Source organism: Acomys minous (assembly GCF_964271855.1).
Source record: "Acomys minous genome assembly, chromosome: 4".
NCBI classification, from domain to species: Eukaryota; Metazoa; Chordata; class Mammalia; order Rodentia; family Muridae; genus Acomys; species Acomys minous.
Window position 1 is genome coordinate 41371391 of NC_140486.1, and position 24661 is coordinate 41396051.

A 24661-nucleotide genomic window follows, 5' to 3' on the forward strand; every position below is an offset into this window, starting at 1 on the left:
TGGTTATGGGCTCAACTCTAGCTGCTTCCTTTACTTGGGCACCCCATGCAGCCTGTTTGGATTGTATTACATATTCTACCTCCCACATACTCTTTTACTCCCCACACAATGGATAAAGTATAAAAAATTTTTTAAAAGATGGTATAAGTGTATGGCCACTACCTAGCTTTAAGGAAGCTTCAAAAGGTGTCAGTTACCTGTGCCAAGAACTCCATAAAAGTTGATTTATCTTTTTTTTTTTAACTTTACCTCAGTATTTTCTCTCAGAAATTTGCAGCCTCATTTAATAATAATTGACACCAAGGGGAAAGGGAGGCGGGGAAACAACTCACAATTTCACCACAGGATCCTTCTTTACAAACTGTGTTCTTCAAGCCAAGGAAGTCCTGGAAGAATGAGGTGACTCCTGGAAGGATATGGGAATTCAGCAGGGTTTATAAAAACCCTCCTGAGAGAAGGCGGGCACAGGGTTCCAGGGAGCCCTCCTCCGGCATTTGCATGTAGTCTTAGTGCATTTAAGAGTTTGGAAGCATGAGCAGAAGATAACTGGGTTTGCAAAGTGCTTTGCTTGCTCCCTTTAACCGGTAACTTTAGATAAATGACTCCGTGCATTTTGCAGTATGTATAGCAAGATACACTGAAATGCACTACATAAATACGGAAGGAGATTACAACCCAGAAGAACCTGAGAATAGAAACAAAACCGGGGGTGGGGGGAGGAAGTGGAGCTATGCAGCCTTTTCGAATAAATACATAGAGCCTTTGGAATTATGATATAAACAATACTGTTAGATTTATGACCATGGCTATCGCTCCCGTTCCTAGTTCCTACCTTACATTTATCATCTTTATATTCATATGCCATCTCTATTTTCTGTATTCTGTAAATGCCATCCTCTCTCATCACCTTTTCAATGTACATTTCAAATGCTTTACATCAACTCAGAAACAAATTCTTCTCTAAAAAGTTGAACCTATTTGTTTAGCCATTTCTAAGTTATCCAAGCATGGGGAAATGGTGTTTGGGAAATTTCAAGATCTTCTTTTAGAGTATTCAGATTTAGTCCAAGAACATTGAAATGTAAATCTCAAGAGCCATTGTACAGATTCTCTAACAAGAAAAACATTATTGTCCTAGAAATATTATCGGTTAACATTTAAATCTCCACTTTCTGTAGATATGAAGTTATAGACAGACCCACTCAAATCTTAGAAAAAATATTTGAATTTCCAGGCCCCTTTATATATTTTCTACTTAGGGAAAAATGCTTTTTGATCTCATCAAGGTGGGTTTGAGGGCTATGGTGTTTTGAATAGCAACGGCCCCCACAAACTCATGGGCTTGAACGCTTGGCCTATAGGGAGTGGCACTATTAGGAGGTGTGGCCTTGTTGGAGTAGGTGTGGCCTTGTAGGAAGAAGAGTATCACAATGGGAGTGAGCTTTGAGGTCTCCTATGCTCAAGCCATGCCCAGTTTGGGGTACAGTCTCCTGCTGTTACATGCAGATCAAGATGTGGGACTCTAGGCTCCTCCAGCACCACATCTGCCTGTACGCTGCCATGCTTCCTGCCATGATGATAACGAACCAAACCTCTGAAACTGTAGGCAGGCTCAAGTTAAATGTTATTTCTTTATAAGAGTTGCCTTGGTCACGGTGTCTCTTCACAGCATTAAAACCGGAATTAACACAAGGGCAAACAACTCCTGTTTTGATAACAAATGTTTTATTCTACAAAAATAGGAACATAAACATTTAAAAGTTTTTACAATGTAAGTATGGGCTCTCCCTAGGAATATTAATGGTGTTGGTAGCATCTTTTAGGCAAATATTATTGGGTATATTTGCAAAATTTTTCTAAAAAGGTATTCTATTTGTGAGAACTATTGATGAAATTTGCTGTTTTTCCTTTCAAAGAATTAAATGAGACAAAAAAAGCACATTGTCTTTAAAAATATTGTATAAAGATGCCATCTGGCCAAAAAAAAAAACAAAAAACAAAAACAAAATCTCTTCTCTGTTCAGTATTTTTCTAAGATCAAAATATGTGTTCAAGGCTTCCCATATTCTCAAAAGTTGTGCTTTGATTATCATCTGTGCTGACATAGGAGGCCAAATTTTGACCACTCATAGTGCGGCACAGGACCCTTTTGCATTCAGAATAAAAACCCAGAACCCCTGTGTCTGCACACTCTTCGCAGAGGCGAATTTTTTTTTTTAAGATCTGTTTGCTTGTGTGTTTGCGTGTTTTGCTTGAATGTTAGCAGTGTGCACTGTGTGTATGGCTGGTGTCCACAGAGGCCAGAGGAAGGAACTAGATTCTCTGCAATTGGAGCCAAGCCTGGTTGCAAACTGCCATGTTGGTGCTCAGAGACAAACCCAGGTCCTCTGCAAGAACAGAAAGTAACCTCAAAGGCTGAGCCATCTCTTCAGTCCAGAAGTAAAAAAAAAAATTTTCCTTGCTGAAGTTTTGGATTGCGTGGTTACTTTTTGCGACCCCAGACTAATTTCTAAAGCATCCATTGTCTGATGACAAGGGTCCCCAAAACAACTGAAATACTCCAAACTTGCAGAACGAAAAGGAACCGAAGTAGGAATAGGTAAACAGGATTTAAAACAAGAGAGAGAAAAAACAAAACAAAACAAAACAAAAAACAAACAAAGACCCCTTCCTGCTGAACTGTAGACAGTCCTAAGACAGATGAACTCACTCCAACTTCCTACCGCTGAACAAACATATCACCTTGAAACCCAGTGACTTAAGCCACAGCAGCCCTTTTGTGGTTATCATTAGTGGCCCGGAATGTTGGCTTGACTCTCAGAGGCTCTGGTTTTGGTTATGGGTTTGCAATATCTAGAGAAAGCATCATATCTCACTCATGTCTGGATCCAGGTCAGAGAAGGCTCAAACATCTGGAGTCTGTTCCATAGCTCTCTTGTTTTTACAGTCTCTTTGCATGCATTCTCAAGCACAGCAGCTTCTGGGTAGCCAAACTTCTTTCAGAGAAGATTGTAGCATGCAAGGTTTTTATCCCAAAAGAGAGCCGCCAAGTAGAATCTGCTCCCTTTTTAAAGCTAGCTTCAGAAGTCATGGCAGTTACAAAGTCCCGGTTAGGTTTAAGAGGAGACAGCGTACTCCGCCTTCTGATGAGACGTGCACCAAAGAATTTTGGGGCATGTTTTTAAACCACCCCAGGACTTCCCAGACCTCTGGCAGAAAGCCTGGAACAGAATAATGAATCATTCACTAAACCACAAATTGTTTCATTGTGGTTCCTTTGCCTTTTGCTATGATAGGCTAGTGTGGTGTTTAAGAGCTCCTGATGTGTAGTTATGATTGCCTAGGCTTGCCTCTGCGCTGACACAAGGCTCGGGAACCTGGAGCAAGGCTCAGTACCTCAGGAGTCCTACTGGCAGGTGAGGATTAGTATCCATTGAGTACACAGCTGAGGCGGGGTGTTGTCCTGAATTATGCACTATCTCCTTGACCCTTAAGATAACCCGATAACGCTATCAACTTCCCAAGCGAGGGATTTTCTAGGTCTGTAGTGTGGATCAAGTGAAACGATCTGTTACGTTCAGTGCTGATGTGATCAAAGCAGTTGGCATAAAGTGCAGCCAGCCAGCTAGCAGAGCACTGTTATCAGAAACCAACCCAAAGTACAGATAGTCCCACTGAAAGGCAGAAAATGCTCCAGTGGAAGACAAATAAGGGCCGAGTGAAGTGGCTTGCCAGGTGTAAACATTAAATGCCAGCCATCTGGGCCTCATTCCCAGCACGTTCTGGAAAGCAGGATCACACAGAGTTTTGAGCCTGCAATACAGGTGCCCTCCATTCCCCACCCTCACCCCGCCCCAGCGAAAAGGAATCCCCCTACTCTGCACACTAGTACCAGGAAACACCGGCTTTCTGCCTGAATGGTTTCCAAGTGTCAAGGGACCTGGCCCGAAGCCCTCTCTGGTGTCCAGGTAGGCACCCCGGGCTCTCTGATTCCCAGAGCTACTCTCGCTCCCCAGGTGCCACAAAAGCGTTTCTAGAGAACCCATCTTCTCTGCCCTGGCAAAACCCGGAAAGGTGGAATCAGTCGCCAGGAACGCCCAGGCGGCCACTGGGCATGCTCCGTCATCGGGCAGGTTCGGGGCAGTCAGCGGCTGCGAGCCGTGCAGGTCCTGGCTGTTCCTACCCAGGGCGGGCGCGCGATGGCGGCTGTGAGCGCCTGTAACAGCAGCGGAGGCAGTAGCGACACGTCCAGCATCGGCGAGGAGGAGCGTCTGCGGCGGCTCTTCCAGACGTGCGACGGCGACGGCGATGGCTATATTAGCAGGTAGGCAACCCTTGGCCCAACTCCAGCAAGTTGCTTGCGCACTCGTCCCGCGAGGAAAGTTGGTGTGGTTCCGGGAGCTCGTCCCGGGCTGGACAACTGTAGACTAGGGGCTGCTCTAGCTGCCTTCCGGCGGTACCGACGGGGCCCAGGTAGGAGGCGCTGCTCTCCTGGGGCTGCAGAGATACCGCAGGCACCAGTGCGTTGTGGTGGACCGGCTGCCAACCCTGTCAGTGACAGACACCTACAGGAAATTAGCTTAGGAAAAGTACCTAAGAGTTCGGAAAGAGGGCACACTGCCCTGGACCACAGGAAATGACCAGGATCGATCTAGGGTTTGAAGATGAGTCTAGAAGGTTGAACCCCCCCCCGCCCCCCGCCCGCCTGCTCTCCACCCTGTTTGGAGGTGTGTCGCTGCAGGAGCCTGGCACCTCCGTTTGTCCTTGTGGTGTTTGCTTGCAGATTCAAGTCTGGCGGTGTGGCTTTAGGCTATAGCACTGGGCCAAATGATGAGTACTTCCCAAATGTGTAAGCCTTAGAAGCTGAAGGTGTAGTGTGCACTCATAAAGTTGCAATATGCTTTATGAAAGATTGACATCTGAAAATGAAGAAATATGCACCGAATTTTTAATTGCCTTAAACAAACCAGACACTCTAACTTTTGTATATTCTGTTTCTTTAGACTACGTCTTGGGTAGGCTCAATATCCATTTTGAAAATTTGAGGCTGCCAGCTTGCTGTTTGTACTTGCCTACTTAAATGAAGTAGGAAGCAAGAAATATTTTCCCTACGTTATTGAAAAGCGTTCTGAAATAGGCCATTTAACCAGTAACAATTTGGCAAGTACAAAAATCAGCATTTGTTTGAGACTTGATTCAATTATCAATCTTGATGAATTTTTATTATTTTTCCAAAGTTTCATTGAGAAATACTTTAAAGACCAAAAAATATAGAATAATTCTGTTCTGAAATGAAAGCAGCATGTAATTCTGATATATCACACATTGGGTTTGGGGGAGTTGTTTATTTGTTTTTAGCTTGAATTTAGTGCTATGATTTTTTTTAAAGTTTATTATAATTTGTGGTTTAGGTGTTTGCTTATGTGGACAGCCATCTTCTTATTGTAATAATAAAAAGCAATATACATTCAAGTTGGAATGCAAAAGGAATTTAATTTCACACAAGCAAGAGTGCATATGGGAAATTAGCAACATCTTATCTTTCCCTTCCTAATTTGGCCTACTTTATTTGAACTACTCTTAGCTGTATAAATGCTCATTTTAGTTTCAATAATGGAACTGTTTATCCTTGAGAGTAATGAATTCTCTAAACAAAATTTGAGGACTTTGTCTTGAAGACTGAAAATTTTATTAAACATGAAAGTCAGAATTTCTACACTGAAACGGTAACATTTCTATGGGACCACCAGTTCCCAGATTTCCTCCTCCTTTCTCCAGTACAATTCCTCATGTAAACCACCCATAACGCAAATATAATTGCTGTAGCTCCAGCTGAAAACAAAACAACCCCCCCCAAGTTCTAGAGGAAGATGTAAGTTGTATTATGTAGTGCCTTTATCGTTATAACAAGTCTTACGCAAATATTTTATTGTTCAAATTACAACCCTTCAACACCTCTGTTTGCAACAGAGTGTGAATGAAATTGTAATCTTGATAGGTACAATGCTCCCTGAACAAAATCTGAGTTGTTCTGTCACTAAGAGCAAGCAGTAGCTTCGGATGGGAAAGTAGTAACCAGTCCCTATGACAAAGCTGCCTCGTCCACAGTAATCTTCACTTGACTATACTAGCTCCAGTCCTCACCCTAAACTGGAGTGGGCTGGCGACCTTATGTCTGGAGGAAAGAAAAATAAAAGCGAGAAGCAGTGGGGGTGAATGTCAGGGAGACAAAAGATGGGACTTCATGGTGTCATTGTTCTCTGGAGCTAGACTTCCCCACCAGGAAAAGGATGTGGCTACCTGAAGAGTGCCAGAAGTGGTGATTCTGACAAGGAGCTTCTAAGCTGTCAAAAGAATCTAAAACCCCATTCAGTATCAGAGATGGTCCACGAAACCATCAGCAGGCTTCTTATCCTGGGACCGGATAGAAATGACATCACAGCGGGTTCTTTTAGTACACTTCATTATTAGCATGACTTAAGCTTGAGTTCCACAGTAGTGAATTCTGGATCCCACATATCATATTATAGGAAGCAGTAAGGGTCACTTTTTAACCTCTCTCTCTCTCTCTCTCTCTCTCTCTCTCTCTCTCTCTCTCTCTGTGTGTGTGTGTGTGTGTGTGTGTGTGTGTGTGTGTGCATGTAAATGTGTGTTTTCGCGTACATGGAAATCAGAAGTTGACATCAGGTTTCTCTCTCGATTGCTTTCTAACTTATTTATTTTTTAAAGCTTTTTATTATTATTATTTTTATCTATGTATATGTGCTGTGTGTGGGTACGTGCACATAAGCTCAAGTGCCTGCAGAGACTAGAGGTGTTAGACCCTACTGAAGTTGGAGTTGCGCCCCCATGGATGCTGGGAATTGAACTCCAGTTCTCTGGTAAAAGGGCGTGTGCTCTGTGCTGAGCCTTTTCTCTGGCTCCTCCTCTCTATTCTTGAGACAGAGTCTTTCAGGGACCCTGGAGCTCATTAATCTACCAAACTGTCAGGACAGTAAGATCCAGGGATCCTAGCGTCTGCACATCTTCAAACCTCGGAGCTTCAAGGATGTGCTGTACCGGAAAGCCAAAGTCAGGTCCTCGTGCTTGCATCATGAACACGATCAGCTGTGGCATCTGTCTTTCCTGAACACGAACCTGCCTACTTTGAGCATACCTTTGACAAATAGCTAAAGCCTACTACTTGCTTTTTAACCTTCACCCCAAGATCTCTGCTCAAACTTTGGTGCCTTAAAAGCTGGACAAACCAAACCTGTTCTCTTTGGCTCTCGTTTCCCTCTTCTGCCCATTGCTCCAAAACTTAGCAACTGCTAATCAGTTTTATGCCTCTCTTCTGGATACTTCATATAAATGGAATTATATATGCTCTTTTGTGATTGTGGTGTTCCTTTATCAGTTAGCTAACGCTTTCAAGGTTCCTCCTGTTTTCATATGTATCGATGCTTCGTTCCTTCTTGTGGCTGAATCATATAGTTCATTGCAAGAATACAACATATGTTGTTTGTTCATCAGATGAGGCACATTTGAATGTTTCTATCTTTTGACTGCTGTGAATAATGCTGTCATGAATATTCATGTATAAATTCTTGTATGCTCATATTCTCTTTTATTTCTAGGTGTATTCCTAGAAGTAGAATTCTTGAGTGTCACGGAAATTCTATGTTTAAGTTTTTGAAGAACTATTAGACAGTTTTTTAGAGTAGCTGCACCGTTTTACATCCCTACAAGCAGCTGTGCCTTCTCTGCATCTTTACAGGCACTAATCATCTATGGCCCACCCTGCTGTGTATACAGTGGTTCCTCATACTAGCTTTGATTTGCATTTTTCTAATGGCTAATGATGTTGAACATGTCACTGTGTGCTCATTGGCTATTTGTAGATGATCTTTGGAGGAATGCCGGACCTGGTTTAGGTTTCTGTTATTTGTCTTTTTATTATTGAGTTATAGAATTGCAAAGCCCCCCCGAAGCTGATCTTTAAAAAAGAAAGTAGATTTATTTTATTAAAACGGATTCATTCTATCCCACTGATAGTCTCTATCATAGTACCAAACTTTGTTTTCTGAAACGCTCTTTTCATTTTGTAGATCACATAAGTATTTACTGCATATATTTGATGAAGGGATATTTTACTTTAAGATGACTTCTTTTGATATGTGGAAGATATTCTTCCTGACAATTTGAAAAATATTCAAATGTACAAAAACAAAATCCAAATTAGCCATGATCCCATCACCAAGGGTATCATTTGTTCTTACAGTGACATATATACTTTGTCATTCCTCTAGTTCATTAAAAATGATTGGAAAAGCATCCTATGTTCATGGACAGGGAAATTTGTTTGTTTGCTTTTTGGGTTGTTTTTAAATTTGGTTTTTTGAGACAGGCTTTCTCTGTGTAGCCTTGGTTGTCCTGGACTCACTTTGTAGACCAGTCTGCCTTGAACTTGCAGCGATCAACCTGCCTCGGCCTCCCCAAGTGCTAGGATTACAAGCTCGTGCCACTGCACCCGGAAACAAAGTAGTGTTTTTAAGATGGCTAATTACCCAAGTTGATGTGCAAATTCAACTCTGTGAGTATACTGAAAAAAATGTACTGTTCACTTTAATGAGATGGATTTTCTAATGTGCGAATCATTGTTCAACAAAGCCACTTACTTGTCCTGATTTTGTCCAGTCTGAACCTGGGCGGGTCTTGCGTGTGCTATCCCAGTCTCTGTGAGTTCACATGTGTTTGTCTGGAAGTCACTGTTTCCTTGACATCATCTTCTCTTCCTCATAGATTCCAGAGCCTGTGAGAGGAGGGTTTAATAAACACATACTGCTTAGGGCTGAGTGCTCCAAAGCCTCTCACTCTGCCCCTTTTCCAATTGTGGGTCTCTGTTAATTCCCACTTACTGCAATTAGAAACTTCTCTAATGAGGGTTGACTGAGGCAGTCATCTGTGGCTATGACAATGCCCCTGGGAGTTGTTTCACAGCTATGTTCCTATAGCAGAGGAGTAGTGGTAAGTTTCTAGGTTTTTGGCCACTTTGGGTATGTTAGGTATGGGCTCTGTCTGATACAGTGGTCCCTAAATCCAATTTTTTAAAAAGTGGTTTTGTGTGTGTGTGTGTGTGTGTGTGTGTGTGTGTGTGTGTGTGTGCGCATGCCATGGTGATTGTGTGAAAGATCAGATAAAATTTTGTGGTGGTAATTTCTCTCCTTCTCTCCCTCTGGGGATCTAAGTCCTTTTGGGTACCCTCTGACTTGTCTCGCTCGTCCTCTTTTATTTTTTTTTTTCACATTGAAAACATCAGGCTGCCAAAGATAAAAACCCAGAGTTCAGGGACTACTGAGCACCTAGCACTAAGATGCACCTAGCACTAAGGTGTAGTCTAATGATGGTGTGTGTTTTGGATGTTGAAGTTGAGTCACCCCTTTGTGTGTTCCTAGCAGCAGGAACCAGTATCTCTTTTTGAAATTGAGAAGCAAAGGCACCCTATGCTTTTTGAGAGCCTTTTTTTATCACGTACCCAGCTAAAACAAGAGAGCTTGTCTTCTTCCAAAGCCTTCAGGACCTTTACTTTTTAATTTCTAGCCCGCTATAGCGAGAATGATTCCATGTCCTAATTGGCGTCTTGGCATCGGTAGGAATGCCATTTACAATCTTGGTGCAGGCATTTGCGTTCTAAATGAAATTACGTACGGACCTCAGCTGGAAAGAGTCTCCGTTGCTTAGTAAATCAAAAAGCTCTTCAAGTCCTAGTCCCAAAGTGGAAGCCATATGGAGGGGAAAGGGCATATCCTCAGAGAACGCTTAATTGCCAGCTTCTCATTGTCATTTCAAAATGTCAGTTTAAATATGTAAATGAGCCATTACCAAACTCACACCATTGATTATTGATGGGGGAAGCAAAAAGGCAGGCATCTTAACCTGAGCTTATTTCACAGTCATAAACAGAAGAAAATTGCTGTGGGAACATTGCTGGTGGGGCGTTCACTCTTATAAACACTGCGATGGAGGTTTTATATGTATTATAGGCAAGAGGTGAAAATTGTGGGGCTCATCTCTATACTCACGACTTGGTTTCTTAAACTTTATCTCTTAACCAGAATTACTGTGGTCTTATTCTAACCCTCTGGGTTGCCCCTTTCAGGCCACTCTACTGACACTAATGTTGTTTTTCTATAATATGAAACTGAACAGGCATCTCTTAAAACCCTTCAGCCTTTGCCTGTTCTCTAAAGATAAGTTCAGACTTCTTCTTGGGCGCTTAATTTAAAGTCTTTGACTGTTGCGCAGCGACTGTACTATCTCCCCTCACATTCCTCCCACCCTCCAGCCTTCAGTGCTGCCAGGCAGCTCCAAGCACCAGGCTCAGCACACGCGGCCCCCCCAGCCCTCACCCCACCCCCACCCCTGTAAATACCCTGCTCCCTACCTGTCTTTTCAATGAGGACCTTCTCAGTTTTTCAGGACTCAGTTTCCACGGATCTCTTCCTCTTTGTCCACTTTCCTGAAGCCAGCTCCTTCCCCACTCGTGCACCAGCACACTTCCCTCCCTGTTGCATTGGCTTTTTCCCCCAAGCTCAGCTCTTGGCTTTGTCATTACCGTCAGATGACAGTGAAGTTGTATATAACCTTGCTAACCAGAGCCCTACGTCCCTTCTCTGTGTCCAACCCCTCAAGTCCTCATTTCTAACTCCTAGTAAGTGGCCCATATGTCAGTAGCCCCATGCTCCTGTTGTACTGTCTTGTACCCTTACACAGTTACATTTTTACTGGGGTGCCCTCATTCAAACATTGCGTCGTTTTTGTGTTTGAGATGCACATACTATCATACTCTACTCCATCATTGGTCCCTTGGTGTTACTAAAGGATTTATTTGTTCTATTTATGGATGAGTGGTGTCATAACTGTGTATCTCCTGGCCCTCACTCAGAAGCTAACATTTAGAGCCACCAAGAATCAACCTATTAGTCAGTTGTGGTGACATTCTCTAGCGGCAAACCCAGCACTGGGGAAATTGAAACAGGAAAATCCTGAACGCAAGGTCAGTGTGTGTGTGCGTTTGTGTGTGTGTGTGTGTGTATGTGTGTGAACATGTGCACTATATGTGTGTGTGTGTATATATATATATATATATATGTGTGTGTGTGTGTGTGTGTGTGTGTGTGTGTGTGTGTGTGTTGTCAAGTCATTTTATAGGCAGTAGAATTCTTTAAATTGTCTCCTAAAGCTAAACACTCCAGCCAGCTTCCTGGTACTGCAGGAACATCTTTGGGGTTTACATGCGCTTCTTATAATTTTTGCTATCAGTTCTTCCTTTGAGATAGGCTCACACAACGAAAACTTTTACAGCTGTTAGTTAAAGTATCCTTGCTTAGAGTTATGTTATGTCTGTCATTTACTACAAGAGCGATCTTACCAAGGAACCCATCTCCCTGTCTTAAAGCCTTGCTTCTGTAACAGATTTCCAACTTATGTGAAAACAAAAACAAGCAATTTCTGTTTTAAAGGTGTATGTGTTTCAAATTTACTTATTTTATATGCACTTGTGTTTTACCCGAATGTATCTATATTACTACAAGTGTGCAATGCTGCTGGCAGCCGAGAGAGGGCATTAGATACTCTGGAACTGGAGTTACAGAGGGTTGTGAGCAACAGTGTGGGTGCTGCAAACTGAACCTGGTCCTCAGTCCTCTGCAAGAGTGCCAGTGTTCTTTACCACTGATCCATCTCTCTAGCCCAAGACATCTAATTTTAATAAGGAGCAATATGGATGATTTAAGGGTACTTTAAACATTCTTTATTAGCTTAGCAATTCTTAGGTTATATTATTAACAATCATTTAAATAACCAACCAAAATTCAGTATTTGTTTGTAAATCCCAAACTGGCCTGAAGACCCTGCTCCCCTGAAGTGGCTGTACCATCAGCACAGGGATCTTCTCCTGGGGACTTCCTCCTGTCACCCCATCCATCTGAGCTGGGGAGACACAGGAAACGATGGAAAGACATCTGGAGAATGTCTTCAGGCAGGCCTGCTGGAGCTAAGAAGTTAAATGCCTTCCGCAGGAGGTTCAGAGCCAGAAGGAACGCTTCTGCTGAGGAAGGTCAGAGTCATAGCCTCTGCTGTGTGCTCATGGCTGAGAAGCCATAGTGATGGCAGCCAGGGCTCACAGTCCATTTCGAGTCCAGGTCCAAGAAATTTGTTTTAAAAAAGTTTTCATTCATTAAAATAGCTATTTTACAACATTGTTTAGTGGCAGAGGTCATGTACATACTCATGTGTGTACAGGAATGTGTGTGTGTGTGTGTGTGTGTGTGTGTGTGTGTGTGTGTGTGTGTGTGTGTGATGTGTGTATGTATGCCTAAGAGTTGGGGATAACTGGGTGTTTTAAGTGAGTTAGACATTGGAGGAGTTTTATACCTAAAAGCATCTCAGAAGTAACAGTGTGTCTTTCTAAAAGAAACTTTAAATGGGTGCCCCACTCAGTGTGCCTTTAAGCTGTAAGATTCAATAAAGCCGAGTCAATTATAGAGCTCATCCCCGTGCTTTCTCAGCCAAGTGGACCTTTGCCATTAACAGTTATCAGCACGTAGCCTCGTCCAGACAGTTGTTATTTACGGCACTCCTTGGGGTATGCTTGATCACATGATGCTCTTTACTGGGGACACTGGCATCAGGCAGGCTATTAAGTTAAATTAATACCAGTTATACACAAACGTTCCATATATATATACATTGTTGCCTTCCAAATAAAGGCCACATAAAAAGAAAGCTGATGATGAAGACATAAGACCTGCACCCGTGTGTGTCTGTAATGCAACCACAACCGTGGCCTTAAAGAATTAGTGGACTAGTGGTATTGTCCCACGTCCAAGTTCCACTTGTGTAATGTGGAAGATTATCTGCAAATATACTGTATCATTAACTTGGTCACTTTTCCAAAACACTAACTATGTGGTTTAAAGCAGCAGAAATTGGGCTGGATAGATGGTTCAGAGTTTAAAAGCACCTATTGCTTCTCCGGAGGACACAAGGTCGGTTCATAGCAACCATGTTGAGTGACTCACAACCATCTGTGACTCCAGCTCTAGGGAATCCAATGCCCTCTTCTGGTTTCCATGGTTACCTTCCCACATTTATATGTAAATACAAATAATAAGCAATAACAAAGGGTGTCTATGACTCCCACTGCTGGTTACTGGCACACAGAGCCATGTCTGGCATTTTACATGGGTGCTAGGGATTTGAACCCTGGTCTTCATGCTTCCAGAACAAGCACTCTTTATTTATTTGTATTTTGTTTTCGGAAACAGGGTCTCTCTGTGTAGCCCTGGCTGTCCTGAACTCACTTTGTAGACCAGGCTGGCCTCAAACTCATAGAGATCCACCTGCCTGTGCCTCCTAGCACTAGAATTAAAGGTGTGCACCACCACCCAGCGCAAGCACTCTTATTTAATAAGCCATCTTCCCAACCCTTTGAATTATTTTTCTTGGTGTTTTTTTTCTCTTTTATTTCAACTCCTTTTCTTCTTGTCAATTGATATGTAATATATTATATATAGTTTATTTACAAATATAGAAGAATTTCACTGTTAGAAAGTGTCTCCTCTAAATTATTTAATGAAAGTCATATAAATAATAACAGGATTTGATATGGCGTATACACTGTTGTTTGCTTTTCACGGAAATCTCAAAGTTACATAAATGTAAACGACACACAACAGTGTGAGGAACACAGTTAAGTGCAAATTCTTAGTATGATAATTGGGGAATAAATCCCTTTCAGTACTCTCTACACTATCCTAACTCCCCTGTCTCCCTCGAGTTCTCCACATACAATCTTTGTCAGTTGCGACCTGTGAGTCTCCAGGCTTCCTGTGTGATGAGCTTCATCTTAGTGGGCTGAAAAGGGGGGAAGGGTAAAACACCCATAAAGAATTCCATGGATGGGAATTCTTACTTTTGTTCATACATTCCACTTAAGGAGAGCAAGCTGGGATTGCATGTTCTGGCCTATGAATAGGAAAAATATAGACAATCATGGAAAAGGATTCATGAAAATAAGAGGAACAGAAAGGATGTGTGAGGAAGAAGGCTTTCAAGAGGGAAGGTAAAATCTGAAAGTCCCTCTGTTTACATATCATGGCAATAAAAAAAAACATCAAGGGTCCTCAGCTACAACAAATATACTATAGCATTTTCCAGGGCGCATAGTGCATGCACACTCCAAAAGACGCAGCTTGGGAGGAGCGTGTTTTAGGACGCACATGAAAAGGAACCCTGAATCAGCTCTAGACTCGAGGGTGGAAATTCTGAACTACCTTACCAGCATTTCTTAGTACAGCATATGCTGTGCAAACGTCTGTGAAACTGCTTCAAAGCCTTTGGGTCCCATCGGGTCATGATGAGCAAATGGTCCTTGCCAGTCTCCTGGGCTCCTCCTGCATTCCCACTCATGATGCCATTGCTGATGGCTATTTGCCAGAAGAACTGCTGGGGCCCACCAGGACTAGGCCTGCAGCTAACCCCACGGCAGCTGTTGGGCTCATCTTTGCCATCCCCCAGGAATTCTCAGCACTCCTAGGCTTTCTGTGGCTTCTTGGGTTGCTAAAGGCAGCTCTTTTGGCTCCAACTCAAGGCAAGTCACTTTTAACAAGGTAGCATTTAATGTTATTTCACCTCAACTCCACATTTGATTTTCACTGTAGATTTTGCTGACTTTGGAAAATAATGGAAAGAAATTTCATTCTTCACAACTTCGAGGGAGGGTGTACCCAGGAAAGGACCCTCCAGTGTCTAAAGTAAGATCTCTTTGTGTGAGACAGGATCGTTACGTAGCCCAGGTTCACCTTGAACTTTCTATCCTGCTTCTGTGGCCTTCCCAGTGCTAGCATCAAGGTAGGCACCACTATGCCTGGCCTTATAAAAAACAGCTTTAAAAATACACTATAATATCAACAGTATATCTTGTAAACTGTACATTATACAAATATGGGAGAGAAAGTAAACTTTCAGAATATAAAATGTCAAGCTTTAAATGAAAGCATATATTCAACTTGCAGAAGACCAGTGCTCCTCGCCCAAGAATAGGTGTTTTTGGTTTTTTGGTCTTTTGTTTTTGTTTTTGTTTTCTTCATTCCATATAGGACTATAAGTTTGCCCAAACCAAAAAAAAAAAAAAAAAAAAGGAGGATTTTTAATTTGGTTATGTTCTGACTTAAAATCACATCTTTGTGGTGGTTTGAAGACACTTCCAGGTTTAAGCTGAGGCTACAGTCTCCATAGAGATAAAAAACACACTTCTATTTTGTCCCTCCTTACCTCTGAAACCCGTATGTACATTTTCCTGGGCTTAGCAGCCATGACTCATGAGCAGCCTTATCATAGAAGCTGCCCCATTGCTGCTTCCAATTAGAATACTGTTCTCATGGCTGGAGAAATGGCTCAGAGGTTAAAAGCACTGGGTGTTCTTCCAAAAGCACTGAGTTCAATTCCCAACAACCACATGGTGGCTAACAACCATCTATAATGAGATCTGGTGCCCTCTTCTGGTGTTTAGGCATACACCCAGACAAAATACAGTAGAAATAAGAAATAAGTAAATATATCTTTAAAAAACTATAATATTGTTCTTTTGTTCCACCGTGTCCTGTCCAAAAGAGAAGGAAGAATTTCTGTTAAGCTGGCTTTCTGTGGGTCCTGCTTTCTTTGGATGAGACCTGACAAAAAAAATATCATCCTGGGAAGGGTCCTTGGTTTCTGCTAAGATTGTGCTCTTTATACGTACTGTTAAAGCAATGAAAGGGCCCTTTCAGCTCCCAAATACAAAGGTTAACCCATTCCCGCTTTTCAAAAATACAGAAATATCATTGTTAAGACATTCTTTGAGTTTATTTATTTTCACCGGTTTGGAACTACCTTTACTGCTAATATCTTTTCCAGAGTAGAACTGTTGGTTCAACGTATTTTATTATCCATCGAATGGCCTTTATTGTGGCTTAGACATCAAAATTACCTCTCTAGATATTTCCTATAAACTTGCCTCCTGTTTAAATGTTGAACTTATGTGTCTAAAGTTTAATTTGGAGACATTTGGTGGGGCTAGGGAGATGGTTCAGTGGGTAAGGATGCTGACTCTACAAGCATGAGGAGTTTGGGTTCCCAGGACCCGTGTCGAAAGCGTGCTGTGGCAGATTGTGCCTAGAATCCCAGAACTGAGAGGTGAGGACAGGAGGGTCTCAGGGATCATTGGCCAGAAATTCTGTCCAATTGATGAGCTCCAGGTTCAGTGAGAGATGCTATCTCAAAAAATAAGGCATAGAATAGGAAAGGAAGACACCGAACTAGCCTCTGCATGTGCATACATAGGGATGCATGCCAGAACACACATGCACACACATTCACATACCCATGACACACAAAATAAGGTGTGTGAGTGGTCACTGTATATCCCTGAATTAGAATAAACCAGCCCATACACAGTCATCCTTCAGCCACATCTTCCCCATGCTAAGGAATTTGCTGCTCTTCACTTTGCTCAAAGGATCTTAACTTTGTTGTTGTTGATGAGGTTTTTATTGAGTAACAAAATCAGCATATATTAATAGTGCATAAAAATGGGTTTGTTATACTACTGTCATATTTGTACATAGTGATTTCAGTCATTCACCATCCTGCTCCCAATAATCCTGTTTCTCTTCCCAACTCATCATTGCCTTTTTGCTTTTCATGCTGTCTGTCTGTCTGTCTTTTTGTCTGTCTGACTCTCTCTCTCTCTCTCTCTCTCTCTCTCTCTCTCTCTCTCTCTCTCTCTGTCTCTCTCTGTCTCTCTCTCTTCCTCTCTCTCTCTCTGCCTCTCTCTCTCTCTCTCTCTCTCTCTCTCTCTCTCTCTCTCTCTCTCTCTCTCTGTGTGTGTGTGTGTGTGTGTGTATTCCAGTGGGTTTCACTAGGGTTGTTTACAGGAGAATGGTCACCTTACCAGTGGCTATACCCTGAAGAAAATGTCCTTCCCTGTCAACCATTAACTGCATATAAATCCTCAGAGAGAGGGGAGGGATGCATGGAGCCTTAAGTGATTGTTCTCCAGCTTTTAAAATGAGCTGCTGTTCTTTCACTTGACTCTTTGGAATTGAAGATTGTTAAATTGGCTTCCAGTAAGGATCTGCCCTGACCTAGGAGTAGTTATGCAATTGATTAGCTTACGGGTCATTTGTGCTATTTTCTTCCAGTCAGAGGCAAGTTGGCCTTCTTGGATTTCTGAAGTGAGCAGCTGAACGTTAATTACCAGTCAGACCACACAACAAACTGTGTGCCCTAGCACCTGTCACATTCACACTCTCTCTATGCCTGCATAAAATACAACACAGATTGATGAGGCATTGAATACGTGTTACAAACTTTCGCTGAGGGGAATAAATCAAATACAAGACTGATAGGATCAAAATCAAATGTGCTCTCTCTTGTGAAATTGCCCTGGAGACATCTTGAAGAATCTCTTGTTTTTAGAGAACCTTCTTTCTCATTGCCATTGAAATCTGAGGGCTTTATAGTACCCATTGTTTAGGATAATTTTTTAACGCCAAAAAAATAGTGGAGGAGAATATCCTAGTGCGTAATGAGCTACTTATTCCTGTCATCAATACAAGAGCCAAGGCTTAGCTATAAAGCAACCACTGGGGTCTATAAGCATCCCAGCCAGGGAGACAGAGCATCAATCGGGAAGGGTGGAAGATGGCACGGACCTTCAGGGCACAGCTGTGTCAGGAGGACCTGTCTGTCTGGGGAAGCGTTTACTAGTCCCCCTTTCACTTGAGAACATTGCTGCCTTTCTTTGCTCTTTTGCCTGAATTCTTGCTGTCTGGTTTTGCTTAAGCTTAATATTCAAACAAAATGTTTACCCTGGAAAGGTTTTTCTGATGTGAAGCCAGCTGTGTCTGCAGCCGTGATCTTTTCACAATTTATGTATCCTCCTCAGACTCATAGCTCTTCCCCATGTGTTCTCCCTTCAAAGGTTGTGCACCGGAAGGAGAAGAAAGGAGAAACAACTCACCCCACTGACAGAGTGGCGCCCGCCCACCCCATGGCCACTCATCTCCTGAAAGGGGCTCAGGGGCTTCTCATAATCAAAAACATGTGGCATTTGAGGCTAGACACATGGCAGAAAAATCCTACTGTGCGATACGTGTGCTGTGTCTTATTTACAGTGACAGTGACTTTACACTAAATACTTATGGTTCCCATTGTAGATTTCAATTTCCTTCCTGCTTCTATTCCCCCTTTTCCAGCTTCTTTCCTTGTCTCCTCATAATAACAGCCAGATTCAGGCCTGTCTGGCTCCTGAAGGTCAGTGAAGCCACAGCTATTTGTTGCCCTCGTTGTTTGGAGAAGGAGATGTTGGAGCCTCAGCCTCCTGAGTAGATAAGACTAGTATTCAGTAGTTCTCTTCCAGGGACTGCCCAGAGATGGAGCAGCTGGCCCCTATCTCAAATGTTCTTCCTTAGTATCCTGCATGAGTGGATAATTCTAGAAGTTATAGATTACTAAACAATAATTCCAGGGCCAGACATGAGAGAGATTCCCTACCCTATTTGAGTTGTTTATGGAGTCCTCACAGTTCCCAGAACAACCAGGCTTTTGTCATAACTCTTGGTGGCCCACCAGGACTTCGTGGTGAGAGTCTACTGCTGACAGCTCTACACTCATCGGTTGTAGGGCATAGAGACTTCAAGCTGGATTGGAGCTGGAAGCTTCCTCCTTCCTTTCACTATCCTGGAAGGTGTTACGCACCTGAGTGTGAGGCTGGCAGAAAGGCAGGAAACTGTGCCTCCATGGTTTCCGCTGCAAGCGCCTGCCTTGAGTGCCTGCCTCAGCTTCCCTTGATGATGGACTTTAACTTGTAAGCTGAAAGGAACTCTTCATGGTTCAAACTGCTCTAGGCTATGGTGTTTATCCCAGCAATGCAGAGAACAGTAGGGCATCCATGGGTAGTGGAACGGCCCATATGCTACCCGAGGAACACTTATCCATTACTGATTGCGGAGAGATGGCGTATCATTTTGTTCAATGGTGTATCCACTGCTCATGCTCCAGAAAATATGTTCCAACTTAACGCTAATAAACTCAGAAAATCAAAAAAGGAGACCCAGAAGTTATCTCCAACTGATGGCCACTTGTAAGTGAAAAATTAGTTTTGTCCAAGTGAGTATTATTGGGGAAACAACCCACCACATGGTAGAACTCAAAGGCATCTTTGGAGGTCTGTTGTCTCATAATGTTAAGTCAGCCACACATGCCCCACTACCTTCCAGGTCCTTTGAATATAACATTATCGATTCTGGCTTAGGGTTTTTAAAAATCAGATTCTTGAGTGTGTAAATGTGTGTGTCATGATGAGACTTTTTCAGAGGATGTAGTAGTTAAGTGTGTAGCTCTGCTCTTTGCTGGCTGTCTTTGCTAAGACCCTTAAACTGAAATTAAGTTTCCCTATTCATAGGAGTATTTCCTTGGTAGGGTTATGACAGAAGTTAAGTTATAGAAAGCAATGCAAAGGCAGCTTTCAAATTGTTGTCATTATTATTGTTATTAATAATAAATTATTTCAGCCTAAAGTTGGTTAAAGGCCTTCAATGAAGAGAATTATAATGATAAATGATCAATTAACCCAAAGGATCTATGACAATTGATAAACAACAACATTGTTTCTTATGCACATGAGTAGCACAGACAGGAATCCATAGCCATAAGATACTTGGAGCCAGGCATAGTGGTGCATGCCTTTAATCCCAGCACTCAGGAGATAGAGGCAGATGGACCTCTCAAGATTGAGGCCAGCCTGGTCTACAGAGTGAGTTCCAGAACAGATAAAGTTACACAATGAGACTCGGTCTCATAAAAACAAACAAACAAACAAAAAACACAAAAAAAGGAGAAGACACTTGGTCTTTGCATCCAAGGTATGAAAGCAGTACCAGTGCCATGTAAAGAGCTGCCCACGTGTGCTGGTTTGGTGTAACTGACAACTTGACACAGCCCAGAAGCAACTGGGAAGAGTTTTAATGGGGAGTTATGTAGATAGATGAGCTTGGTTTATGGGCTTGTTAGTGGAAGACTGTCTAGTTAATTGATGTAGGAGAACCCAGTCCACTGTAGGTGGCATCATCCCCTATGGGGGAGGGGGGAGGGTCCTGAACAGAGAGGGACGAGCTAGCTGAGGCCCGGCTAGCAGGTAAACAAGTAGGCCTGTGTGCATTTACTTCTTGACTGTGTGTGTGATGTGACTAGCTGCTTGAGTTCCTGCCTTGACTTCCCTGTTGATGATGGACTATAGAGATGCAGGGAAAGACGAGCAACAAACCCATTCTTGGTTACAGGCTCCTTCAGCTGGTAACTACTGTCCCATCTATGTCTTCTTTTTCTTATTTTCATTTCTAAACTTGAACTCTTTATATGCTGTCAGGTTCCTTGTTCCTTTTATAAAGGGTCATTTAGTGTGTGTGTGTGTGCGTGTGTGTGTGTGTGTGTGTGTGTTGTGTGAGTTAATATGCACCATGTGCGTGTAGGAGCTTGCAGAACCCAGAAGAATGTGTAAGATCCCTTAGAACTGGAGTTATGGGTGGTTGTGAATTAAATGTCAGTCCTCGCAGGAGCAATATGATATTTATCAGCTTTCTATTATTGTAGCAAATATCTGAGAAAAATCTCCTTATAAAGAGGAAAAGTTTGGTTTTTTTAAAAGTTTATTTTCAATATGAATACAACTGTTGGAGGTTTGGTCCCTGGTCAGTTGGTCCATTCCTTTCAGTTCTGTGCAGGTGAAGCATCATGGTCAGAGTTCCGGGCAGGGGAGGATGCTCACCTCATAGCAGTTGGGAAGCGGGAGGGGTACGGGAGGGGGTGATGGGAGGAAGTCGGTTGAAAGAAGCTTCAGTCTTCCTATCCCATTCAAAGGAGGCCCCAATTCCTATCTTCCTCCCACTAAGCCCACCCTCCTTAAAAGCACTGCAAGCACTACACTGGGCAGGTTCTAAACTGATATTATTTTACTCGTAAATTAAAATAAACTACTCCAAACCTTATAACACACATATATCCTAATCACTTGCCAATCTGATCCTTGGAGACGTGTCTCCTCCTTCTCCCTACAACTGTCAATTCTTGGCTCCTCCCCCTCTCTGGGAAGTCCCGCCTTCCACTTCCTGTCCTTCTGCCCAGCTGATTGGCTAAACAGCACTTTATTAACAGTTGTTATATCCACTCAAGATATTCCCCCACAAGACCCCTTTTAGTGTAATTAAAAAAAAACTTTTACCTATACATTATATATTACACCAATATACAGTACCACAAAAGAATCGTAATATTCATGTTATACTCATAATATTCTGCTGTCTTCAACCCCATCATAGACTTGAGACGGAATAAAATTAATTACTTGAGTAAACAGGAAGTGCAGGTTAACAGCTTCCAAAATAAAAAACTGACAGGGACACTTTACAGCCTGAACAGTCACTCAAAACTCTTTAATACACTGGAGCATTATTTTCAGCCTTCTGGCCTAATATATCTGACAGGCATATTTGTGTAGCAGGGACTATTGAGGACTTGCCTACCTTGTCTTAGCAGAATGTGGCCATCAACTCCATCTGCATCCAAGCTTGCTGGTTTCAGGCAGAATTCTGCCTATGACAGAAAACAAGGACATTTTGTCCAGTGGCTGGTTTGCCACACCTGAAGCCATCTCCATAAGGAGAATGTTTGGTGTTCATTATCTTCTTTGAGGCAGGCTGGGTGTTGACAGGAGTCAACCTGTCTCATTTTCAAAGAATCCTCAAAACAATAAAAAAATTCTTTAAATGCCATATTCTGTAGGTCTCTGATGTTTTTTAAGACCTTATCTAAATATTTTACCTTATCTATCTATTGAACCTAGGATGTATATTCTTGTGATAAAGTTGAATAGTACAATGAATTAAAAAAAAACTTATTTTACATCAATATATAATATTCTATACTAATGTGTTAAAAATAGCCTTCTGAGTAACAATTAAGGCCTTAAGTTGAAGAATAGGTTCACTAATCTACCTTTGGTCCTATCATCATTATATATTTCTATATTCTCAGAGAAAAATCCATGAGTCCAATCTCATTCTTTCTCTGAATAAGGCCAATAATAACAACCAATTCCCAATGAAAATAATCCCAAAATCTTACCCAGCCCCCCTTTAAGGGAAATAGGATGATGGTGTTCTCTTTTTAAGGCTTCTTTAGGCTGATTTGGGGCAAATAATACCTATGTAGGGGCACAGATAAAACTGGGAAAATGGTTCAACAAGCTAGAGATAGCATTTGTGGTCCAGTCTCTAAATGTTGAGAAATTCAGGCTTAATAAAAGTCCTGTGTAGGATGGTGTGAAATTCTGGACCAATTGGAATCAGGAGCTTTCTTTAAAACTGTCCTGGGAGAGGTTCTGTTCTGATGACGAATAGCAACCAAAGCACTTATGGATAGAACATGAGGAATGCAGGATGTCAGCATATCAGCATGCTGGAGGATGCATCCTGTCGGGTCTGATCCAGCATCAGTGTCTGGTACTTTGTTCTGAAAATATATAATTTCTCACAAGCATTATACAGTTCTAAAACTATAAATGCATGAGGTATGCAGGATGCACAGAACAATCAAGGCTGGTTCTGTAGTTTGAATTTATGTATGTATAGACTGACTTAATTTAGCAGTCTCCCTTTCATCCAGATCTGTTTTATTTTGACCTCTTTCAAAGAAGAAGTATAACATTACCATTGCCAAAGAGCATACAATCGTTACTTAATTGAAATCAAAACAAGATTGTATAGTTCTAAATGTCCTTCTCTAGGCTCTGTGGCACCTGATGGATAGGCCACTACCTGTCTCCCGAGAAAATGTATCCCATTTTAGAGACAAGCCAGTTGCCCTGAGCAAGAGAAGAGCCATTAAGCTTTAAATAAACTCATGCATACCCTAGGCATCTTGTACCTGGGTTTTCACACTTATACAAACACCCGTTTTAGAGTTTATGGATACCCAAGCATCTTGTACCTGAGTTTTCACTTATATTAACTCCCATTTTAGAGTTTATGCATACCCTAGGCATCTTGTTCCTGGGTTTTTACATTTGTTGCAGGTGTTTTTGTCTCACCGCTTCTCTCCATAGGGGGTGGATACTTCCACCTTTTAACTAAATGTCCTTCTTTAGGCTCTATGGCGCCTGATGGATAGGTTAGACTGCTACCTGTCTCCTGAGAAAATGTATCCCATTTTATCCCATTTTAGAGACAAACCGGTTGCCCTGAACAAAAGAAAAGGCATTAAGGTTACCCTTTTAAGTATATGAATTTTAGCCTTTGAGTTTTCGGGACCTAACTAGCCTAGTGTGTACTTTATCACAGGTAAGTCCTCAGTGTTTTTTTTATCTGGTGGGACTGCCACCTATCCCCCGGGAAAGTAGCTCACGTTTAGAGGGATAAGCCGGCTGCCAGAGCAGTGACCCCTCAACTCAGCATACAAAGGCTTTTCGACATGGGAGGCATGCAGTTAAGGAAAAATGTGTCGGTTTGAATCCTAGGCTGTTTTTGCAAGTAATTTATTAGCAGGGGAGTCACGCCCTGTGGAGACCAGGCTGGTCTAGAACTCACAGAGATCCACCTGTCTTTTCTCCGTTGTGTTAAGATTAAGGGTGTGTGCCACCACTGCCCTGCATAAATATTTCATCTCAGTTCCAGTCAAAATCTTCAAAATTCTCAAGTAATATTCAAGAGTTAACAAAAAAAATTCCAAGTCTTGGGTCAGTGTCACCAATTTAGGGTTCAGTAAGTGAAGCCCCGTCCCCCATTTTTTTGAATTTAGTTATTGCTAATTTGCATAGGCGGACCCTTTCCAGAGAGAGCTGACAAACACCTTGTAGCTAATAAGTTTTGAATTCCAGCTGCTATCAACTCTATGAAAAAGAGTTTGGTTCTTTCTTCCCTTCTCATTGTCGGTAACTTAGCCTGGTGTCTCTCAGCTTTCCGTCTTTCTCCCTGAATAACAAAAGCCAAGAAAAGGCCAAAAGGATCCACTATAGAGGACAGTATGGGGGTGGGGCAGGGGGGGCCACAGAGATGTCAGGTGTACCATTGACATCTTCTACTTAGGATTCGTCCTCTCAACTGATCCTTGCCCCTCTCAGGTTAAAAGGTCATTGTGTGCTACAGGCTGCAGATTTTATGTAGAGGCGGTGCCCAAAGATGTGGGCGTGTGCCGGCTAAGAGTAATTATTACCAGTAGAACTAAAATGGAGGATGGTTCCAGTCATGCCATTACAGGCGTAAGGAGAGGAGACACTAGCACCAATTGCACACATCATTGAAAGTGACTGACAGGTGAGCTGGTAATGATCAAGTTTTAGACATAGTTTGGACGGATCTATTTCCACAGAGGTAGGTGTGGTTTCCATAACCTTCCTGGATTCCCCCCACCCCAACCCAAGGTTTGTGTTCATTTGGTAGATTTTATCAGAGGGGTTAGGAAGATGGAATGCAGCCCACTGCTGTACAAGTGCCCCCTCAATATTTAGCTGTTAATTAGTGTGGTTAGCTTTAATGAACTCATTTAATAACAATATTCCTGCTGAGAGTTTATTGAGTATAAATTC

General features: G+C 42.3%; 1 protein-coding gene across 5 annotated transcripts in view; it reads left to right on the plus strand.

Annotated features, from left to right (window-relative positions):
* Window positions 1-4122: 4122 nt before the first annotated feature.
* Window positions 4123-24661, plus strand: part of MCC (MCC regulator of WNT signaling pathway) — a 372812-nt gene continuing 352273 nt past the window's right edge. For 2 of the 5 annotated variants that reach the window (XM_084778403.1, XM_084778404.1), the window contains exon 1: window positions 4123-4324. In XM_084778403.1, the coding sequence (XP_084634529.1) occupies window positions 4200-4324 (125 nt within the window). In that variant the 5' untranslated portion in view covers window positions 4123-4199. The remainder of the gene's footprint in view (window positions 4325-24661) is intronic. The other 3 variants (XM_084778406.1, XM_084778407.1, XM_084778408.1) reach the window with 3 other exon arrangements.